The 16,053-nt window shown below is 50.3% G+C and overlaps 1 protein-coding gene across 1 annotated transcript; it reads left to right on the top strand.

Annotated features, from left to right (window-relative positions):
- The first annotated feature begins 398 nt into the window (after positions 1-398).
- Positions 399-6,559, top strand: LOC127391099 (perilipin-3-like). The gene is made up of 8 exons (XM_051633393.1): positions 399-438; positions 2,807-2,883; positions 3,783-3,978; positions 4,855-4,937; positions 5,154-5,403; positions 5,567-5,766; positions 5,899-6,027; positions 6,146-6,559. The coding sequence occupies exons 1-8, from the start codon at positions 399-401 to the stop codon at positions 6,557-6,559; spliced, it is 1,389 nt and encodes a 462-aa protein (XP_051489353.1).
- Positions 6,560-16,053: the final 9,494 nt, after the last annotated feature.

Here is a 16,053-nt window from a genome sequence, read left to right as displayed (position 1 = left end):
TCTGCCCTTTGCAATGGGTGGTTCCAGCAGTGGGGAGGAGGAAAGACACCCCCAGCCACACACAGACTCATCCCCCAAGAAGGTTTTAGCTGCAGGGGGGCCCAGAGGAGCACCCACCTGTGGTGCTGAGGACTTGGCTGCCACAGACAAACAGCAGGGACTCTCTGCTCACTGGAGCACCATGTCATCTCCTCTGCAGAGGTGCTGGCTTCCCCAGCTGAGCTCAGTGCAGCTCTCACATCCTCCCAACACACTGCTCTTCCAGAGGCTCTGCCAGACAATAGCTGGGACAACCTGGCAGAACATCTGAAGACAGGCAGGTTTTTCTTCCCTTCTGCAGGAAGGGGCTCTTATGCAGCCTCCTTATCCACTGTGTCCTCTGATCCATGAGCAGAACCATGACCAGGAACAAGCCCACCTGCTGCAGAGTTTGGCCAGGTGAGAAGAAGAGGTCCAGGCTGATCCACCAGCACTAGAAAGAAGCTCATTTCTAGCTTAGCTGTTGTGATGCAGTGTGGTTCCTTGTCCAGTGTGGTTAAGATGAGTTTGACCAGGAAAAGAAAAACCCCACCAACCTTGGGGAAGTTGAAATGGCCAGGAGGAAATTCTTGAGTGTGAGGGTGGTGAGAGCCTGGCCCAGGTTGCCCAGGGAAGCTGTGGCTGCCCCATCCCTGGCAGTGTTGAAGGGCAGGTTGGATGGGGCTTGGAGCAACCTGGGCTGGTGGGAGGTGTCCCTGCCCATGCAGGGGGGTTGGATCTTGATGATCTAGAAGGCCCCTTCATCTAGATGATCTATAAGGTCCCTTCCAACCCAAACCAGTCTGGGATCCCATGATTCTGTGCCCATAGCTATCACTGGTGAAATGGAAGCAACCAAATCAGTGTCTCTTTGGGATCATCCAGTCACACATTTTCTCTGAAGAGCAGGACATGGTGTCTCTCAGTCCTCATTAATCATCAGAGAAGCCAGACAAGAGCAGCCCCAATACACAGATCTACAGGAACACCCCAGTTCCTGGAATGGATCGATCAGTGTAATTGCTCCTCTGTAAATTGATCAAGAGCCATTTCCAAGAGTTCTGTATTTCAGAGCCACGAGGTTGCCCTCTGGGAGGGTCCTCACAGGACCCAGGCACTGTTGGTTTCTCTCTTCCCACTAATGATGCCCACCACCACCAGGCATTTCCCTGCATGTTCTGAGACCTGGTGAATCAGAGAGGTTTTTCTGCAACACGGCAAAGCTCTGCTGAGGGGCAAAGACCATGGCTGGTCCTTCCTCAGGCTGCCAGGTGTCCCAGTTCCACCCCCAGCACTGGGATGAATGGAAGCTGCCATTCCCAAAACACACCCAAAGATCAGCAGGCTGCTGTGAGGGGAAAGTGGATGGTCTGAGGTGGGTGGCAGGAGTCAGACCAGCCCTGAAAGTACACACTGAACCTGAGCAGAAAGGGTCTCACCTGGCTGCTCATCAGGCTCATGCACGGGATGGTCACTTCTGGGAAGATGGAGTGAGACCAGGTTCTCTGGGGACTTCAAGAAGAGAAACTTGAGTTCCAGTGCTTCTTGGATTAGGTAGATACACCTGTCATTAAACTTAACACCAGCAGGTACAAGCAACATGAATCCCATGTGAGGTGTGAAGTCCTTCTCTGGATTTATTTTATTATATTTGCCTTTTTCCCCCCTGTTTCTTGTTTCACATCAGAAAGTGAAACAAAACCCATGGCTGGTTGCAGACAGTGTGTGAGCTGGGGCAAGATCACAGAGGGTGTGTGGTCCATCCTGCAAGAGCACTGCCCTCCAAAGGGAGCTCCTCTACACAGGACAAGGTGTACCTGCTTAATTACAGAGTAATTAACGAGCCACAGCAGGGCCCATCTCTGCCCCATCCCACCTCTAATTGGCCAGGACAGACACTGGCTCCTTCCTGCTGCTTCCCAGAGCTGCCAGTCACAGAGGGTCCCTCCTCAGCCCACCTCACCAGCTGGTATAAAAAGGCAGAGCAGGGAGGGGGGATCATGGTGTGGTGTCTGCTTCTTCCTTGCTGGTTGCCTGCTCACTTCCACCAGGACAGGAAGGTATTGTTTTGAGGGGGAATTTGTAGGGGTTAAGGTTATAATTGTCCTGTCAACTCCTGGTTGATGTTTAGATGTTTCTTATTTGGCTTAATCACAGAATTGAGTTGGTCTTAATTAACATAAGGTTGCTTGTTGTCCTGCCTGAAGGGTGAGATCCAGCCTGTGCTGATTTTGAGTGAGAGGTCAGTCCAGGTTGGGGTGTGCTGGCAGGAATGAGAGCAATTTTTTGAGCTGGTTCTTTCCCCTAGTTCTTCTGTTATTAATAATAAGCAGCCTGGGTTCTGCAAGGGCTCTCCCCAAGTGCAATCTCATGGCTTTGAAACTGTGAACTTTGGAAGTGGCTCTTGATTAAATTACAGAGCAGCTCTTCTAATGTAAGACTTCTCCTAACCCTTGGTAGGGAAAAAGGAGGTACCAGGTACCTCTTCTAGACACATTGATAATAAGCACTAGGGTTGCTCTGACAAGAGCTTTCCTGGGTGAAGAAAGACTTTTTCATCATTCTTCTGATACTCTGAACTATGTGGAACTGAAACACTAGGTAGCTTTGCAAGTAGGACAGCTCCCTCCCTCCCTTCCTTCTGTAAGGGGAGGAAGCCCATCTGTGGGGCCTTCCCTTAACAGGTACTAAAGAACTTCTCCTTTTGGTGAGGTTGGAGGGAAGGCTCATCAGCTGCTTTGCTTTTTTTTTCTTGTTTTCCTAAACCATGGAACTACTTGCACTTCAGCTGAGATGGCCTCTGCCACACCTGACAAAGAGGAAGCTGCCAAGAACTCCCTGGAGGTGAAGGAAGAGGAGCAGCAGGTAGGTGTTCCATGGGGGGTGTCATGAGTGACAGGTCCAGGGTGCAGCTATGAGGAGGTGACTTGGCTTGGGGGGAGCTGAGTCCTCACAAAAGGAGGAATGGTTCCCCTGCAGCTTCTCTGGAAAATGGGGGTGGCAGCACAGCCAGGAGGGTTGGGCTGAAGACCCTGTAGGTAACCTCCTAGGCTAAGCAGGAGCTCCTGGCTCTTGGCTGGGAGATGTGCTTCTCAAACTCTGAAGCTGAGATCCTGGCTTGCTGCAGGCAAAGCTGGTTGGACCAGGTTACCCAGAGGAGTTGTAGAAGCCCTGTCCCTGGCAGTGTTGAAGGGCAGGTTGGATGGGGCTTGGAGCAACCTGGGCTGGTGGGAAGTGTCCCTGCCCATGCAGGGGGTTGGAAATAGATGATGTTTAAGGTCCCTTCCAACCCAAACCATTCTATGAAAACTTCAGTGGCAAAGCTCCTGTGTTCAGCAGTGCTGCCTTGCTCCTGTGACCAGCAGCACGCTGGTGTAAAGTCTGTCCACTGCAAACCAACCTGAGCCTGTTCTGGTGAAGCTTTTCCTGGAGGGCTGGCTTGTTAAATAGCTCTGTCCAATGAAGGAGGGCTGGGTATGGGCCTAGTGAGATTGTTCACAAATTCACTCTCCCCTGTGTAGCATTGCCTTGAGGAAGACCTTGCTACAATGGACACACAACCATGACTGCCAGTGCTCCACAGCTGGTTTCTCAATGGAGCTGCAGATTTTCAAGACATTGTTTAAGAAGGGCAAGTCTTGCTTTCTCAACCAGACTAGGTGACCCAAAGAGGCAACCATGGGAGGAAGCTCTTGGGCAACACTGCACAGAAAGATCAGTCTCGTGCTTGCAGACTTCATGGTGGTTTTATTTTTCTCTTCTAGGATGTAGTAAACCAGGTGGCTAACCTGACCTTGGCCAGCTCTGCCTGTGACATGGTTTCTACAGCTTATGCCTCCACCAAGGAGAGCCACCCCTACATCAGGGCTGTGTGTGATGCAGCAGAGAAAGGAGTGAGGAGTGTGACCGAAGCCACAGCCAGCTGTGTGCAGCCAGTTCTGACCTCCCTGGAGCCTCATGGTAATGCCCTGTTTGCACCTGCTTGTCAGGCCCTCTCTGCCTCCCTTCAGAGCTGGAAGGAGCTCTAGGATGTGGCAACGTGCCTCTCCACCACTGTACTGAAAGGACTAGTCCTGGCTTACAGAGTATGGCTAAAAAGCTGAGTTCTGGTCCAACTAGTCTGATGGAGTGTTCCTCCTCAGAGGACCAGGAGTCAACTCTGGCTACTCTAAAGCTGCTCTTGCAGGTCTCAAGTATTAGGTGCTAGATTCTTCCAAGCTCATGGTGATGACAGGCAGGAGATTCTTCTGGGAGGGTAGTTACATAGAATTGTGGCATGGTTGAGGCTGGAAAGGACCTTAAAGACCATCAGGTTCCAGCTTCCCTGCTATGAACAGGGACACCTTGCACTACATCATCTAAAGGTCTTGTTTGCTGTGGCCCTTAAGGAACACCTGAGAAGTAGCTCTGAACACCTGGAGGCAGAGGGGCTGTTCCTGAAGGCAGGTGGCTGGTGAAACAGTTCCTGAGGCAGGCCTGGGTTCACTCTGAGCCCAGAGTGGCCATCCTCTGTGCTCAGCTCCTGTGTGACCCTGGAGGCTTGGGCAGAAATGAGGGCCAGGCACCTATTAGTCAAGAGCTAAAGAAGCTGTAGGAGGGAGTCCCATCTAGGTGGCTGTGAATGTACAAGCAGAAATTGGTTGCTGTCAAAGAGAACAGATCTATGAGGAGACTAAGCCAAGCTGCTCTACAAATTCAGACTGCAACACCACACCTAGCTTGGTGACTTGTATGGAGACTTTCACCTAGGATTCCTGCAGAGCAGGATGAAGGTAGGGCTTGGGAGATGGAATTGAAGGACAAACTAGCTTTGACACTATTTCCCCCCCCCTGCAGTTGCTGCTGCCAGTGAGTATGCCTCCAAGGGTCTGGATAAACTAGGAGAAAAGCTCCCACTCCTTCAGAAGCCCATGGACCAGGTAAGAAGCAAAGTCCCTTGCTGGCAGAGGGACCTGGTCCTTGCAGAACTTCCAACCTTAGGAGTGAAGTAGGTTTTTCAGATGGGGAAGAAACCACTCCCAGGTGCACAGTGCAAGCTCCTGAAGGTGTAAATGCTTAGCAGAGACTGTGCTAATTGTCCTCTTGGTGCAATTCAGAGTTGTAGTGTCCTGTGTGACCCAAAGTCTGTTCCACAGATCATGGCTGACACGAAAGAGCTGGTGTCATCCAGAGTGGCAGATGCCAAGGATGCTGTGAGCAGCAGAGTGACGGGGGTGATGGATGTGGCAAAGGAGACTCTGCAGAGCAGCCTGGGGGCTGCCAGGTCTGCAGTGACCAGCAGTGTGGGCATGGACCCCAGAGTGAGCCAGAAGGATGTGAGTGAAGCAGAAGATGTGCTGGGGAGGACAGAAGATGACACTCTTCCCATTGGGAATGAGGAACTAGGTAAGGAAATGGGGTATGTGCCTAGGATGGCAATGGGAACCATCACAGTGGGGATGGTCAGCCCCATTCCCCACCCCACTACTCTGGAATGGGGCTATGGGATGTGCCATGTCCCTGGCTCCTGCTCTGGTCAGCCACTTACAGATGCTGGCTCTCTCCTCAGCCAAACTGGCAGCATCTGAGGAGGGTGCAGGCATCATGTCTGTGGAGCAGCAGCTGGAGAAGAGGCAGTACTTTGTGAGGCTGGGGTCTCTTGCTGATGAGCTTTGCCTGCTTGCCTACCTGCACTCAACAAACAAAATCAAACAGGTCTGGCAGGGCATGCAGGAAGCCCTTGCACAGCTTCAGTGCATCATTGAACTGGTAGGTAGAGCCTGATCTCCTGGCAGGAGGGGGACCAAATTGTTGGTTTGGTCTCTTTTTCATTGCTATGATAAAGAGCTGTGTTGCTCACCAGCAGATCTGTCTTGACACTCTGATCTTCCCCTGCCACAGATGGAAGTGTTTAAGCAAGGATTTAATCAAAAGCTTCAGGAAGGGCAGGAGAAACTACACCAGATGTGGCTGGACTGGAGCAGGAAGTCTTCCAAAGAGAGTGGAGATGAAAGTTCTGCAGAGCCAGAGGTACCTCCAAGGGAGGGAAGCAAAGGGATCTAGGCACACCCTTGGTTTTGGTGGGGTTTTCAACCTTTTTTTGGAAGTAACTCCCTTCTCTGGTCTTGTCCTTCTTGCCTCCTCCCAGGAGATGGAGTCTCTGGCCCTGCTCATGGCACACAGCATCACACAGCAGCTGCAAGTCACCTGCTGCAAAATAGTGTCTGCAATCCAAGGCCTTCCCTCAAGTTTTCAGGATAAGGTGGAACAATCTCTTAGTACTATAGAGGAGCTTCATGCTTCTTTCTCAGCAGCAAACTCCTTCCAGGACTTGTCCAGCAGTGTCTTGACCCAGGGCCAGAGGAAGCTGGGTGTGATCCAGGAGTATATGGAGGAGCTGCTGGATTATCTGAAGAACAATGTCCCTCTGTCCTGGCTGGTGGGACCTTTCTCCCCAAGGGAGAAGGAGGTGGAAACCTCACAGGAGGAGGAACCCTTGCAGGAGAAGGAAGCAGAGACAGGAGGAGCTAAAGATAACAAAGCTTCTGCCACCCTCATGTGAAGGATAAGGCCATGAGCATGGGCCTGCCTGGGGTGACTGAGGGCTTGGTCTTGGCTGAATGTAACTTGGTTCTCTATGTGAGGGTGGAGCTGTCACATCTTGGATGATTGGGTACTGGTAAACAAATCCTTAGGAGCTCCTAAGGAAGGTGGTGGAAGTAGCAGGGCTGCTCTTGGGTGCTTGTAGCTGCCTTCAGGAATGGTGGCTGAGCTCTGGGCCAGCAAGAGAGCAGAGCTGGAGCTCTGCAATGCTCCCACCTCCCTAGCAGGCTGCTTCTGGAAGGTCCTTATTCAATGTATCCAGATGCTGCTTCCTAGGAGCTGCTTGTAATAGGTCAGAACGGCTTAAAATAAAACTACTGCATGCAAACCCACTTATTGTCTCTGGCCTCTCTTGGTGGGAGACTGCAGGAGGAAGCACTGCTCACCATGAGGGAACTGGACTCTTCTGTCTCTTTTCCAGGCCCTGATGCAGACCGGTGCAGCCAGGGATACAGGAACTGGGGAGCAGTCAGTGGGGCAGTGAGGGCTGCAGCTGATGAGCACTGGGATTGTCCTGGGAAGTAACAACTTGTGATTCCTTCTCACCCCCAAGCCTGGAATGCACTCCTGGTGCTTCCCAATGCTTGGAGAAGCTGTAGGAAGCTGCCAGGGTCCTGGCATCCCTTGTCATTAGGGACCTAGTCCTCCTAGGTCTAATTCTCATTCTGTAGTTGTCTGTTCCTACCTGGAGAAAGCTTCAGGCTGTGGTGGGGCAGTGGGCTGCAGGAGTGGGTCTGGGGATATGTGAGCATGTTAAGGTGTAGGTGACAGATATTTATGACCTCTCCTGACCAGGAGATGTTTCAGGTGAGCGAAGAGCTGCTGTGTCTGACCCTCTTCCAAAGGGCTGGACCAAGCCCAGTGCTTTCAGCCTGGCCAGGGGTGTAGCTGAGGCTGACACACCAAGTCTGCTGCACTTCTAGATGAAAAGCTCTGCTCCTGGCTTCTCCTCCTGCCTTCAAGGAAAGAAGCTGACCCTGCCCTGGATGTGAGTACTGCTGCTCCTAGATTGCATTTCTTTTGATAGTTAAAATTGTTGCTTCCTGGAGGTCAGAAATGGAGACCAGAGAGAGGGTTTTCCTGGGTGGGGAGAGCAAGTGAGGATGTGGAACTTCCTGCACCCCTCAAACAGCAGTGAGTGCTGCTCCATCAACACTCATGATACCACATGGGGTAGTGAATTAGTGCTGCACTGTGGCAGGACCCTGTGGGCCTTAGGTTTTTGGTATCAAGTCACTCCCCTGATGCAGCACAACCCTCTGATGTGATAAAGCTTTGGATCCAACTCCCCTGAGCTCAGTATGTCAGGGGCACTACCAGACTGCTGTCCAGGCTGTGCTCCTCATGGAGCAGCTCACTTGTGTTAAAGAGAAAATTATCAGCCAATTTAAGTTGCCAGGCCAAGCTAGTGTTGAGATGTGAGAGATAAATTGCAGGGCTCACCTCTCCACTGTGTGCTCTGATTTACTGCCCAGCAGTTTCTCTCTGGCAAAAAGCTTAAGGAGAGGCAGATCCAGGCTGCCTAATGTAATTGCAGCTGGAGTTTTAGGGCTGGGAAGGGCAGCCTAACTGGGGCTAGTCCTGCTGCTCTGTAGGAAATAAGGCACATTTCACACAGTTTATGTTGCTTTCTCAACAGTGAAGCTGCACCTTCCTGCCTGAGGATGCCTGAAACCTGGCTTAAACTTGCCTGATGAAAGCTGCTTTTTAAGAAATAGCTGGACATTCCTGTGCTGGACTGACAAATCAATATCAAGTACATCTGATCTGTATTAATAGAGTGCTTATCCTAGCAAATCCTGCTGCTTCTGCCTGGGATCATTGGGACAAACCCTTGGTGTTGATTAAATCCATTTCCAGCCAATGCCTCTGGCTGCCCTTGCCTGGCACAGCACCCATGGGCCCCTCTAGCTTCAGCTGGGAGCTAAAATGCTGCTTGTGGCTGGGGTCCCCCTGGTTCCTTGTGCTGGAGCTGATGCAGGACAGCCCAGCACCTGTAGAGCTTTTTGTGGGCCTTCTGCTGCAGGTCTCATGGTCTACAAGAGGCTAAAATGATCACCTGGTAGTAGCTCCTAGATCTGCACTTGAGAAGAGGAGGCTGAGCAGAACCCTCTGTGTGTAGTTTGCTTCTTGCTTAACCTCCAAAGATTCAGGGAACCATGGAGGTGTGTTAGGCCAAGCAAGAAGAGCAAAACTCTTGCCAAGACCAGCTATGGCTGGGAATAGTTTGTCTTCTTGTTTGCTTTTCTGATCTCATCCTTGCTGCAGAGGCAGCAGGAGGTTAAAGGTAGAAAGAAACTGGGCAGACAAATGGTCTGGCTTTGTTTAAGATGGAAACTCGTCTGAGCACTGGGGAGTTTCCAGATCATTATTCTCTAGGCCTGTTTGACTATCCACACTAAATTTTGAGTCATTTTGAATGGAAATAGTAAATGTACTGATGATGTGATAGCCCTAGGCAAACACCTTGGCAGGGGAGACCTGCTCTGAGGTGTCACTTCTGGCTCTCAGCAGCCCTTGGGGATGACAGTGTTCCTTGATTCTGACAATTATAGCCCAAGTGATTGTATCTTACCCTCTGCTACTGCTGTTCCTCCCTGCTTGTGCTGTGGTCACATGTGATAGCTCAGTTCTGGGCTGATTTGAATTTCAAATGCAATCACAGGGGCACTTGCTCCCTGTTTCCCTCTTGGAAGATGCCACCTCATCTCCCTCTGCCCATTTAACACTTTAATTCTTTAACTCTCATGTTCATGTCCTTCTGCCTGCCTTTATTCCCTCCCTGCTGTTCATTGTTCAAATGCCTGACTTCTGGGTCAGGAGATGTGCTGGCACTGGGGCTGCCTTGAGCATCTCTCCCAAAGACTGACTCTTGTCACCAGCAGAGTCAGGAGGCATTAGCCCACCTATTTCTATGCCCTCTAGCTGGGAAAGGGTTTTCCAAGCAGCTTTGGCATGAAGGCAATAGATTGAGAGCCTGGAGCTCTTACCAAGTGGTGAAAGGCAGAAGCTCCCTGGTTCCTTGTCAGGAGCTTCATTTCCCTTTTTACTTCTATGTTTCTTGGCCACCTGGACATTGCCATCCCTTCTGCAAAAGCTGCTCTGCTGCCTGCTGTAAAATAACAATGTGCTCTTAAAAAAAAAGTGTGACCTTCCTGAAGAGCTCCTTGGGCAGCTGGGGCCTTGCTCAGGTGGGAGCTGTCTGGGTTCCAAGTCTTGTCTGACCTTAAGTCCCTGTGGCTGGGGGGCTACAGGACCTTCAAAGCTTATTGGAATTAATTTGCAGTAGGAACTGGATGAAAAGAGGACAAGGGGGGATGGATTAAAACTGGAAGAGGGGAGGCTTAGGTGAGACATGAGGAGGAAATTCTGGGCTGTGAGGGTGGTGAGAGCCTGGCCCAGGCTGCCCAGGGAAGCTGTGGCTGCCCCATCCCTGGCAGTGTTGAAGGGCAGGTTGGATGGGGCTTGGAGCAGCCTGGGCTGGTGGGAGGTGTCCCTGCCCGTGCAGGGGTTGGATCTGGATGATCTTTAAGGTCCCTTCCAACTCAAGTCATTCTATAAATTTCTGCCCTTAGTGTTGAAAAATGAGGCTGCTGTGACTGGCCAATGTGGGAGCAGGATCAGGTTGTGGGAGCTACTCTGCTAGTTCTTCCTGCTGCTGTCTGATGTGGGAGGGCAGGGTTTTATTAGCTGGTTAGCACATGGCCCTGTACTTTCTTATTTTCCCTTTCCCCATCCCCAAGCTTTCCTACTGCATCCCTGCTTCTTGCATTAGAGGAGGAAGCCAAGTGCTTCAGTGCATGGGCAAGAAACCTGGAGGGACTTCACTGTGCTTGGAGTTGGATTGTGCCCACCTGAAATGGTCAGATGAGACCAGGCTGGGTTTAGGAACCCCTGAGAGGATGCATCCTTCCGCTGGAGAAAGATGTAGGTGCTTTTAGTAGCACTTTGCAGTGTCCTGTACTCCTCCTTGCAACACTGATGCTTTTCCAACTAAAATCTTCGCTGGTGTCAGCCTTCAACTCTTCCTTCCTGGAGTGGCTCCTGTCAGGGGCCTCTTGTGGCAGGTCCTGGCAAGACTTCTTGCTGGGCAGCTTTCCTTCCCTCTGTACCCTGCGGGTGGCAGAGGAGGGAACGAGGTCAATAAATACGCTTCAAATTGCCTTACAAACCAAGCGTGAACTTGTGACAATTCCAATATGGTCTTTGCAGGGCTTGTTAAAACCCCTGATGCCTCCAGGAGTGACAGGAGTCTGCCCTGATCGATTGCTCAGCTGCCCTTTGCTGCTGCCAACAAGGGCAGGCACCTCCTGTGACTGCAGAGCTCTGCTAGCAAATAATTACCCTTGTTGTGGTGCTTTCTGGACACTGGCACCTGCCCCCATGGAAATGAAAATCCATTTGCAGAAGCAGTTAGTTTGCAGTATTGACTTCCCCATCTCCCTCATAGTTGTTTTGATTCAGCAGTGGCTCGGGGTTCTCAGCAGTGAGTTTGGAGGTGATCTGGAGGATGCCTAACAAGCTGGATGCTGACATGGTTGGATTTGATGCCATCCTCAGGGCTGAGACTTCTTGTCAGTGTATTAAGCCTGCTTCCTAAACCCTGCTGGGAGCCCAGTGCAGGAGGCACGATGGCAGATGGGCAGGTTCCTTCCCCGTGTGTCCCACCATGTGCCCTCTTCTACCTCCCTAGATGGGAAGGTGGGGTGGGTTCTTAAAGGCAAGAATCTGGGACAGCAAAGTGAAGGGAAGAAAGAACCAGTAAGGGAAGGATGTGGAGGAGTTTGAGGCTAAGGCTGGGGAGAGATGGGCTGGGAAAGCACCAGAGATGTGGGACAGAGCTGGAGGAGGAGACACCTGGAGGGCTGGGGACAAGTGATGGGCAGGTGAGAGGCTGGATGGAAAAACAGTTGATTGGGATTAAAGGTGAGAATTCCGTGTATATGGAGGAGGAGGGATAAACTGAGCATCTGGAAGACTGAAGCAGAAAAAGCAGAAGAAAAGCAGGGGAGGGCTGTACAGAGAGGGCTTTGGTTGGAGCAGGGCTTGAGAAAGGTGGAGAAGACTGAAAGACAGGAGAGGAACCTTGTAGGTCTGGAGTTAGAGGCTCCTCTGTTGAAGGGCACTGTGTGCATGTCCCTTCTCAAGTTGGCTCAGAGCAAGACAGGAGAATCTCTGCCCTTTACCCAGTAAATGTTGAAGAAACATATTGCCTTGCAGGAGACACTCCAGGAGATGTACCCTGCAGATAACCACTCTTGCCTGGACCATCCTGCAAGGTGATATAATTCCTTAGTTTTGCAGGAGCTGTAATTCCATAGGATGAAAGGGATCCTGAGCTCTCCCACTTGAGAGCTCCCTTTCTAGTTTGGGACCCCCAGCTGTGGGGAAATCAGCATCAAGGGGAGCCTTCAGGACTGTGAACATCTTCCTGAGAGGATGCACCAGAGCGTTCAGTCACTTAACGTGATCCCTCAGGCCACAGATGGGATGAGGACAAGTGATTTCTCATCATCCTGCTTTTAATTCCTTGCAGAAAAGGACAATCTGCAGGGTTCTCCCTTGTCACCCGTGTTCCCAGAACTGGGGGAGCTGGAGGAGGTGTCAGTGTTTCCCAGTGGTTACAGAAAGCTTTTCTGGCTTCTGGAAAAGCCCCATCTCTAGACAGAGGTCTGAGGTCAGCTCTGTAAGTTGCACTCTGAGCTATTTCTGTGTCTGCAGCATCTGCAAGGGTGGCCTCAGCATGGAGCACCTGGACACCTCCATGTGCTGCTGTTCCAGACCCAGCCATGTGCCTCTGATCCTGGGTGATCTCCACACAAGGTGCTTCTTGGCATGAGAGGTGGAAAGTATCTAAGCCCTGAAAGAATAAGCCCTGCCCCTGAAGTATTGATAACCATGGTATTTTCTTAGGTTGAACTTGCCTGTTAACACTTCCACGCGTCCTTGCTTTAATGGTTTTGAAACGTGCTCAATTATTTATTCTTCTGTGCCCAGGCTGTAATAGCTGTAGTTTCTACCCTAGCTCTCCCCAGACCTTTGCTTCCCAGTTGGAGAGGAGGAAGCCAGCAGTGCCAGCTGAGCCCCAGCTCTGCCTCCCAGGCTGCGACAGATGGGTGAGCTCAGAGGAGGATTATTTCTGAAATGAGGATGGATTGCTCCAACTGAAAAATCTTTGCCATGAGTCCATCAGTCACTGTTAGGGAGGCTCCTGGAGAGAGTCCAGAGGAGACCATGAAGATGATCCAAGGGCTGGAGCAGCTCTGCTCTGGAGCCAGGCTGGGAGAGTTGAGGTGTTCAGCCTGGAGAAGAGAAGGCTCCAGGGAGACCTTAGAGCACCTTCCAGTGCCTGAAGGGGCTCCAGGAAAGCTGGGGAGGGGCTTGGGACAAGGGCAGGGAGGGAGAGGACAAGGGGGAAGGGATGAAAACTGAAAGAGGAGAGATGGAGGTTGGACATGAGGAGGAAATTCTTTGCTGTGAGGGTGGTGAGACCCTGGCCCAGGTTGCCCAGGGAAGCTGTGGCTGCCCCATCCCTGGCAGTGTTGAAGGGCAGGTTGGATGGGGCTTGGAGCAGCCTGGGCTGGTGGGAGGTGTCCCTGCCCAGGCAGGGGGTTGGGTCTGGATGATCTTTCAGGTCTCTTCCAACCCAAACCAGCTATCTGTGGTGTGCTTCTAGGACAAGCACCAGGGAGACAATGCCTTGTGGGTGATCACTTGTGCTTCAAGTCCTGGGTTCAAGAAGATGAATCCAGCATCCTTGATGTTCCTGGAGCAAGCACTTCTGGGGGCAGCACCACCTGGTGGGGCTGTGTGAGCTGTGCTGGCAGGGCTGCAGCAGTTGGTGTCCATCCCTGTGTTTCTTGTGATCCTGGCAAGGAGTGGTGGTGGAAGAGCAAGAGCCAAGCATGGTCTTGTACTTGGCAACTTCCAGGTCACACCAAGGTCGTGTCACACAAATGCTTGTAGCAGCACGTGGTGGTTCAGTGACTTTCTCCACTCAGTTTTTGAGGTCTGTTGCCTATTTCCACTGCCTTTTGTTGTGCAGGTCAACACCCTGGTGATCTAACAGGACTCCTGCATGGGCAGGACCTGAGTTGCAGGGGTTGCTTCTCTGGTTTAAGATGGGAAGGAAATAATTCTCACTTGTTCCTTGACATGAAGGTAGGTGCCTGTGAAGTCCTGGGGGAGATCTCAGAAATGTGCTAAATGCAGCAGTCCTGTAGGCCCCAGAAATTTTGGGGATACCCAGATGTGATGCTGCTCCCAGGACTCGGGAGGCTGCTGGATAGTTCCTCTCTAAAAGCAGGGCAGATGAACTGGAGGTCAGTCTAGTGGTGGGAGCTCCTGGAGAAGCATGGCATAGACACCTATCAAAGCTGAGATGGCTCACCCACCACTTTCACAGGGTTCCCAGGATAACTTTACAGCACTGACACGTTTTGTGATCCCATCTCCCTCCTTGCACCCCAGCAAATACAGCTCCCAGAGACCTAAAGGAGGTGAAGAAGGACATGGATATACATTTGGAATAAAGCAAGGATCCTTCCTGCTTCTCCTAAGGTCTCTCTGGTGGTCCAAATAGCTCTTTTAATCCTCCTGTAACTCTTAAAGAGATTTGTGTGCTTATATGAGTAGATGTTAGTGTTTCTCTGGAAATCCACAGTAGTAATTCGGTCAAATAGAGAATAATCAGGACCTGGAGTATCCTGGCCCTGGCCAGCTCTGATTTGCTGTGGGTAATCACTATTCTGCTGCTTCCCTCTGCTAGCTCTGAAAGTGCTGTGAATTTAGAGTAGGAATCAATTAAACAGCAAATAGGTTTCTTTGTCAAAATCAATTAAGCCCTCCTCCCAGCCAGTGCAATGGTCTCCCTGGAATTTCATTCTGCTTGGCTTCCATCTCCTCAGCAGCTTTTGCTGGATAATGTTGATGTTTTATAGCTTGATTTAAATCATATGGATCAATGCATATGCATCCCTTATTTGGATTTTCAATTACAACCATATATTTAGCCTAAATGAATGATCCAGGTTATAGTTGCAGCTACACAGAATCTTTCATAATGCCCAATTCAATTTTTGCTTTCTCCGTGAGCACAAATTATTTCTTAGGAGAGCAGGATCTTTATGGTGGTTTTGCCCTTCTTGCTGCAGAGTTAGTTTTCCAGACGGGCTGGGCCAGATGTTTTCAGGTATTTGCAACCTGCAGATTCTGGTTTGGCTTTGGAGAGAGGTGGAAACACTTTGGAAGTCAGTGCTGTGGGCTGTGCTATGGTGAGGAGGAAATTCATTTTCTAATTAAGTCACTTGTTATGGATTCCTTTGAAGTGGGGCACAGCCCCTTGTGTGCTCACCCCTCCCCACAGCTTGAAACCCCAGGTTGAAATCTCTGACTCTTCACTCCTTCAGACCTGGGTTAAAAAAGATCCTTTTCCCTGACTAACCCCAGTCTCTTAGCATCTCTAATCCCCAAATCACAGAATCTTAGGGGTTGGAAGGGACTCAAAAGATCATCCAGCCCAACTCTCAGCACCCCAGGGAATCTGGCTCGTGGGGAAATGATTTAAGCACTGAATGGGTAAATGAGGTGATGGTGGTGAGATTTAGGTTATGGTTGGACTTGATGATCTTCAAGGTCCCTTCCAACCAGGATGTTTCTGTGATTCTGTTCTATGATTCTATGCCTGAGTCTCACTGCTGAAAAGCAGGACTTTGGCTGCTAAATCTCCCAAGTGTCTTTGTTTTCCATATAGTTTTCCACAGTCAAAGCATCCCCAGTCCCTCTCTGGGATGCATTTTAAGCCAGGCTCTGGCTTGTATTTAAATTAGAAGATGTAAGTCTAACACATTTATTTTCTTGAGTGTGCTCTAATCCCACTGATTGTGTTAAAGAGTTTTCTTGACAGTTTTTGAGATGCTCCAGCTCAGCTGCTCTTGCTGTTGAGTGGCAGATTCCTCTGCCTACAAAGATGGTTCCCTTGTGCCTTTCAAATAGATCTGAATTCTTCTTGTTACCTCTGTGAAATACTTCTGAAAGTGAACATTTCTTTCCTGGCTACTTTTGAGATGTTTGACCATCGGATTATGGGTACAAAGCTTATCAATAGACTCCTTCATTGCCTATTTAATTCTTAAAAATAAATGTTTACTGTAGATAAATGACATTTTCCCTGTTGTCATCCAGGGGAGCTCTGTGTGCAGACCAGACCTTGCCAGTAGTGGGGAAAAAAGGTTGCAAAAAATTAGGAAATTTCACTTGTGTTTCGTAGTGTTGGAAATTCTTAGCTACTAAGAGCTCCTGGATAATGAAGCAGTTATCTTGGATTTGCTTTAACAAAGGGGCTCCAATTTTGATAAATTAAATCTGAAAAGGGGATAATTGCTAAAATGGTGTGAGGGGCTGATTTATCTTTTTCATGTGACAGCCAAGCCAAAGGTTTTTTCCAAAAGCTGT

This window comes from Apus apus, chromosome 15, assembly GCF_020740795.1.
Source record: "Apus apus isolate bApuApu2 chromosome 15, bApuApu2.pri.cur, whole genome shotgun sequence".
NCBI classification, from domain to species: Eukaryota; Metazoa; Chordata; class Aves; order Apodiformes; family Apodidae; genus Apus; species Apus apus.
This window is presented reverse-complemented; position numbering and strand designations above follow the sequence as displayed.

What these genes read in the sequence shown, in the direction of transcription:
- LOC127391099 (XM_051633393.1), top strand. Translation starts at nt 399, where the DNA reads ATGACCAGGAACAAGCCCACCTGCTGCAGAGTTTGGCCAG. An exon ending in TGAAGGAAGAGGAGCAGCAG is followed by an intron (nt 2,884 to 3,782) that starts GTAGGTGTTCCA and finishes TTTCTCTTCTAG; the next exon opens with GATGTAGTAAACCAGGTGGC. An exon ending in AAAGTTCTGCAGAGCCAGAG is followed by an intron (nt 6,028 to 6,145) that starts GTACCTCCAAGG and finishes GCCTCCTCCCAG; the next exon opens with GAGATGGAGTCTCTGGCCCT.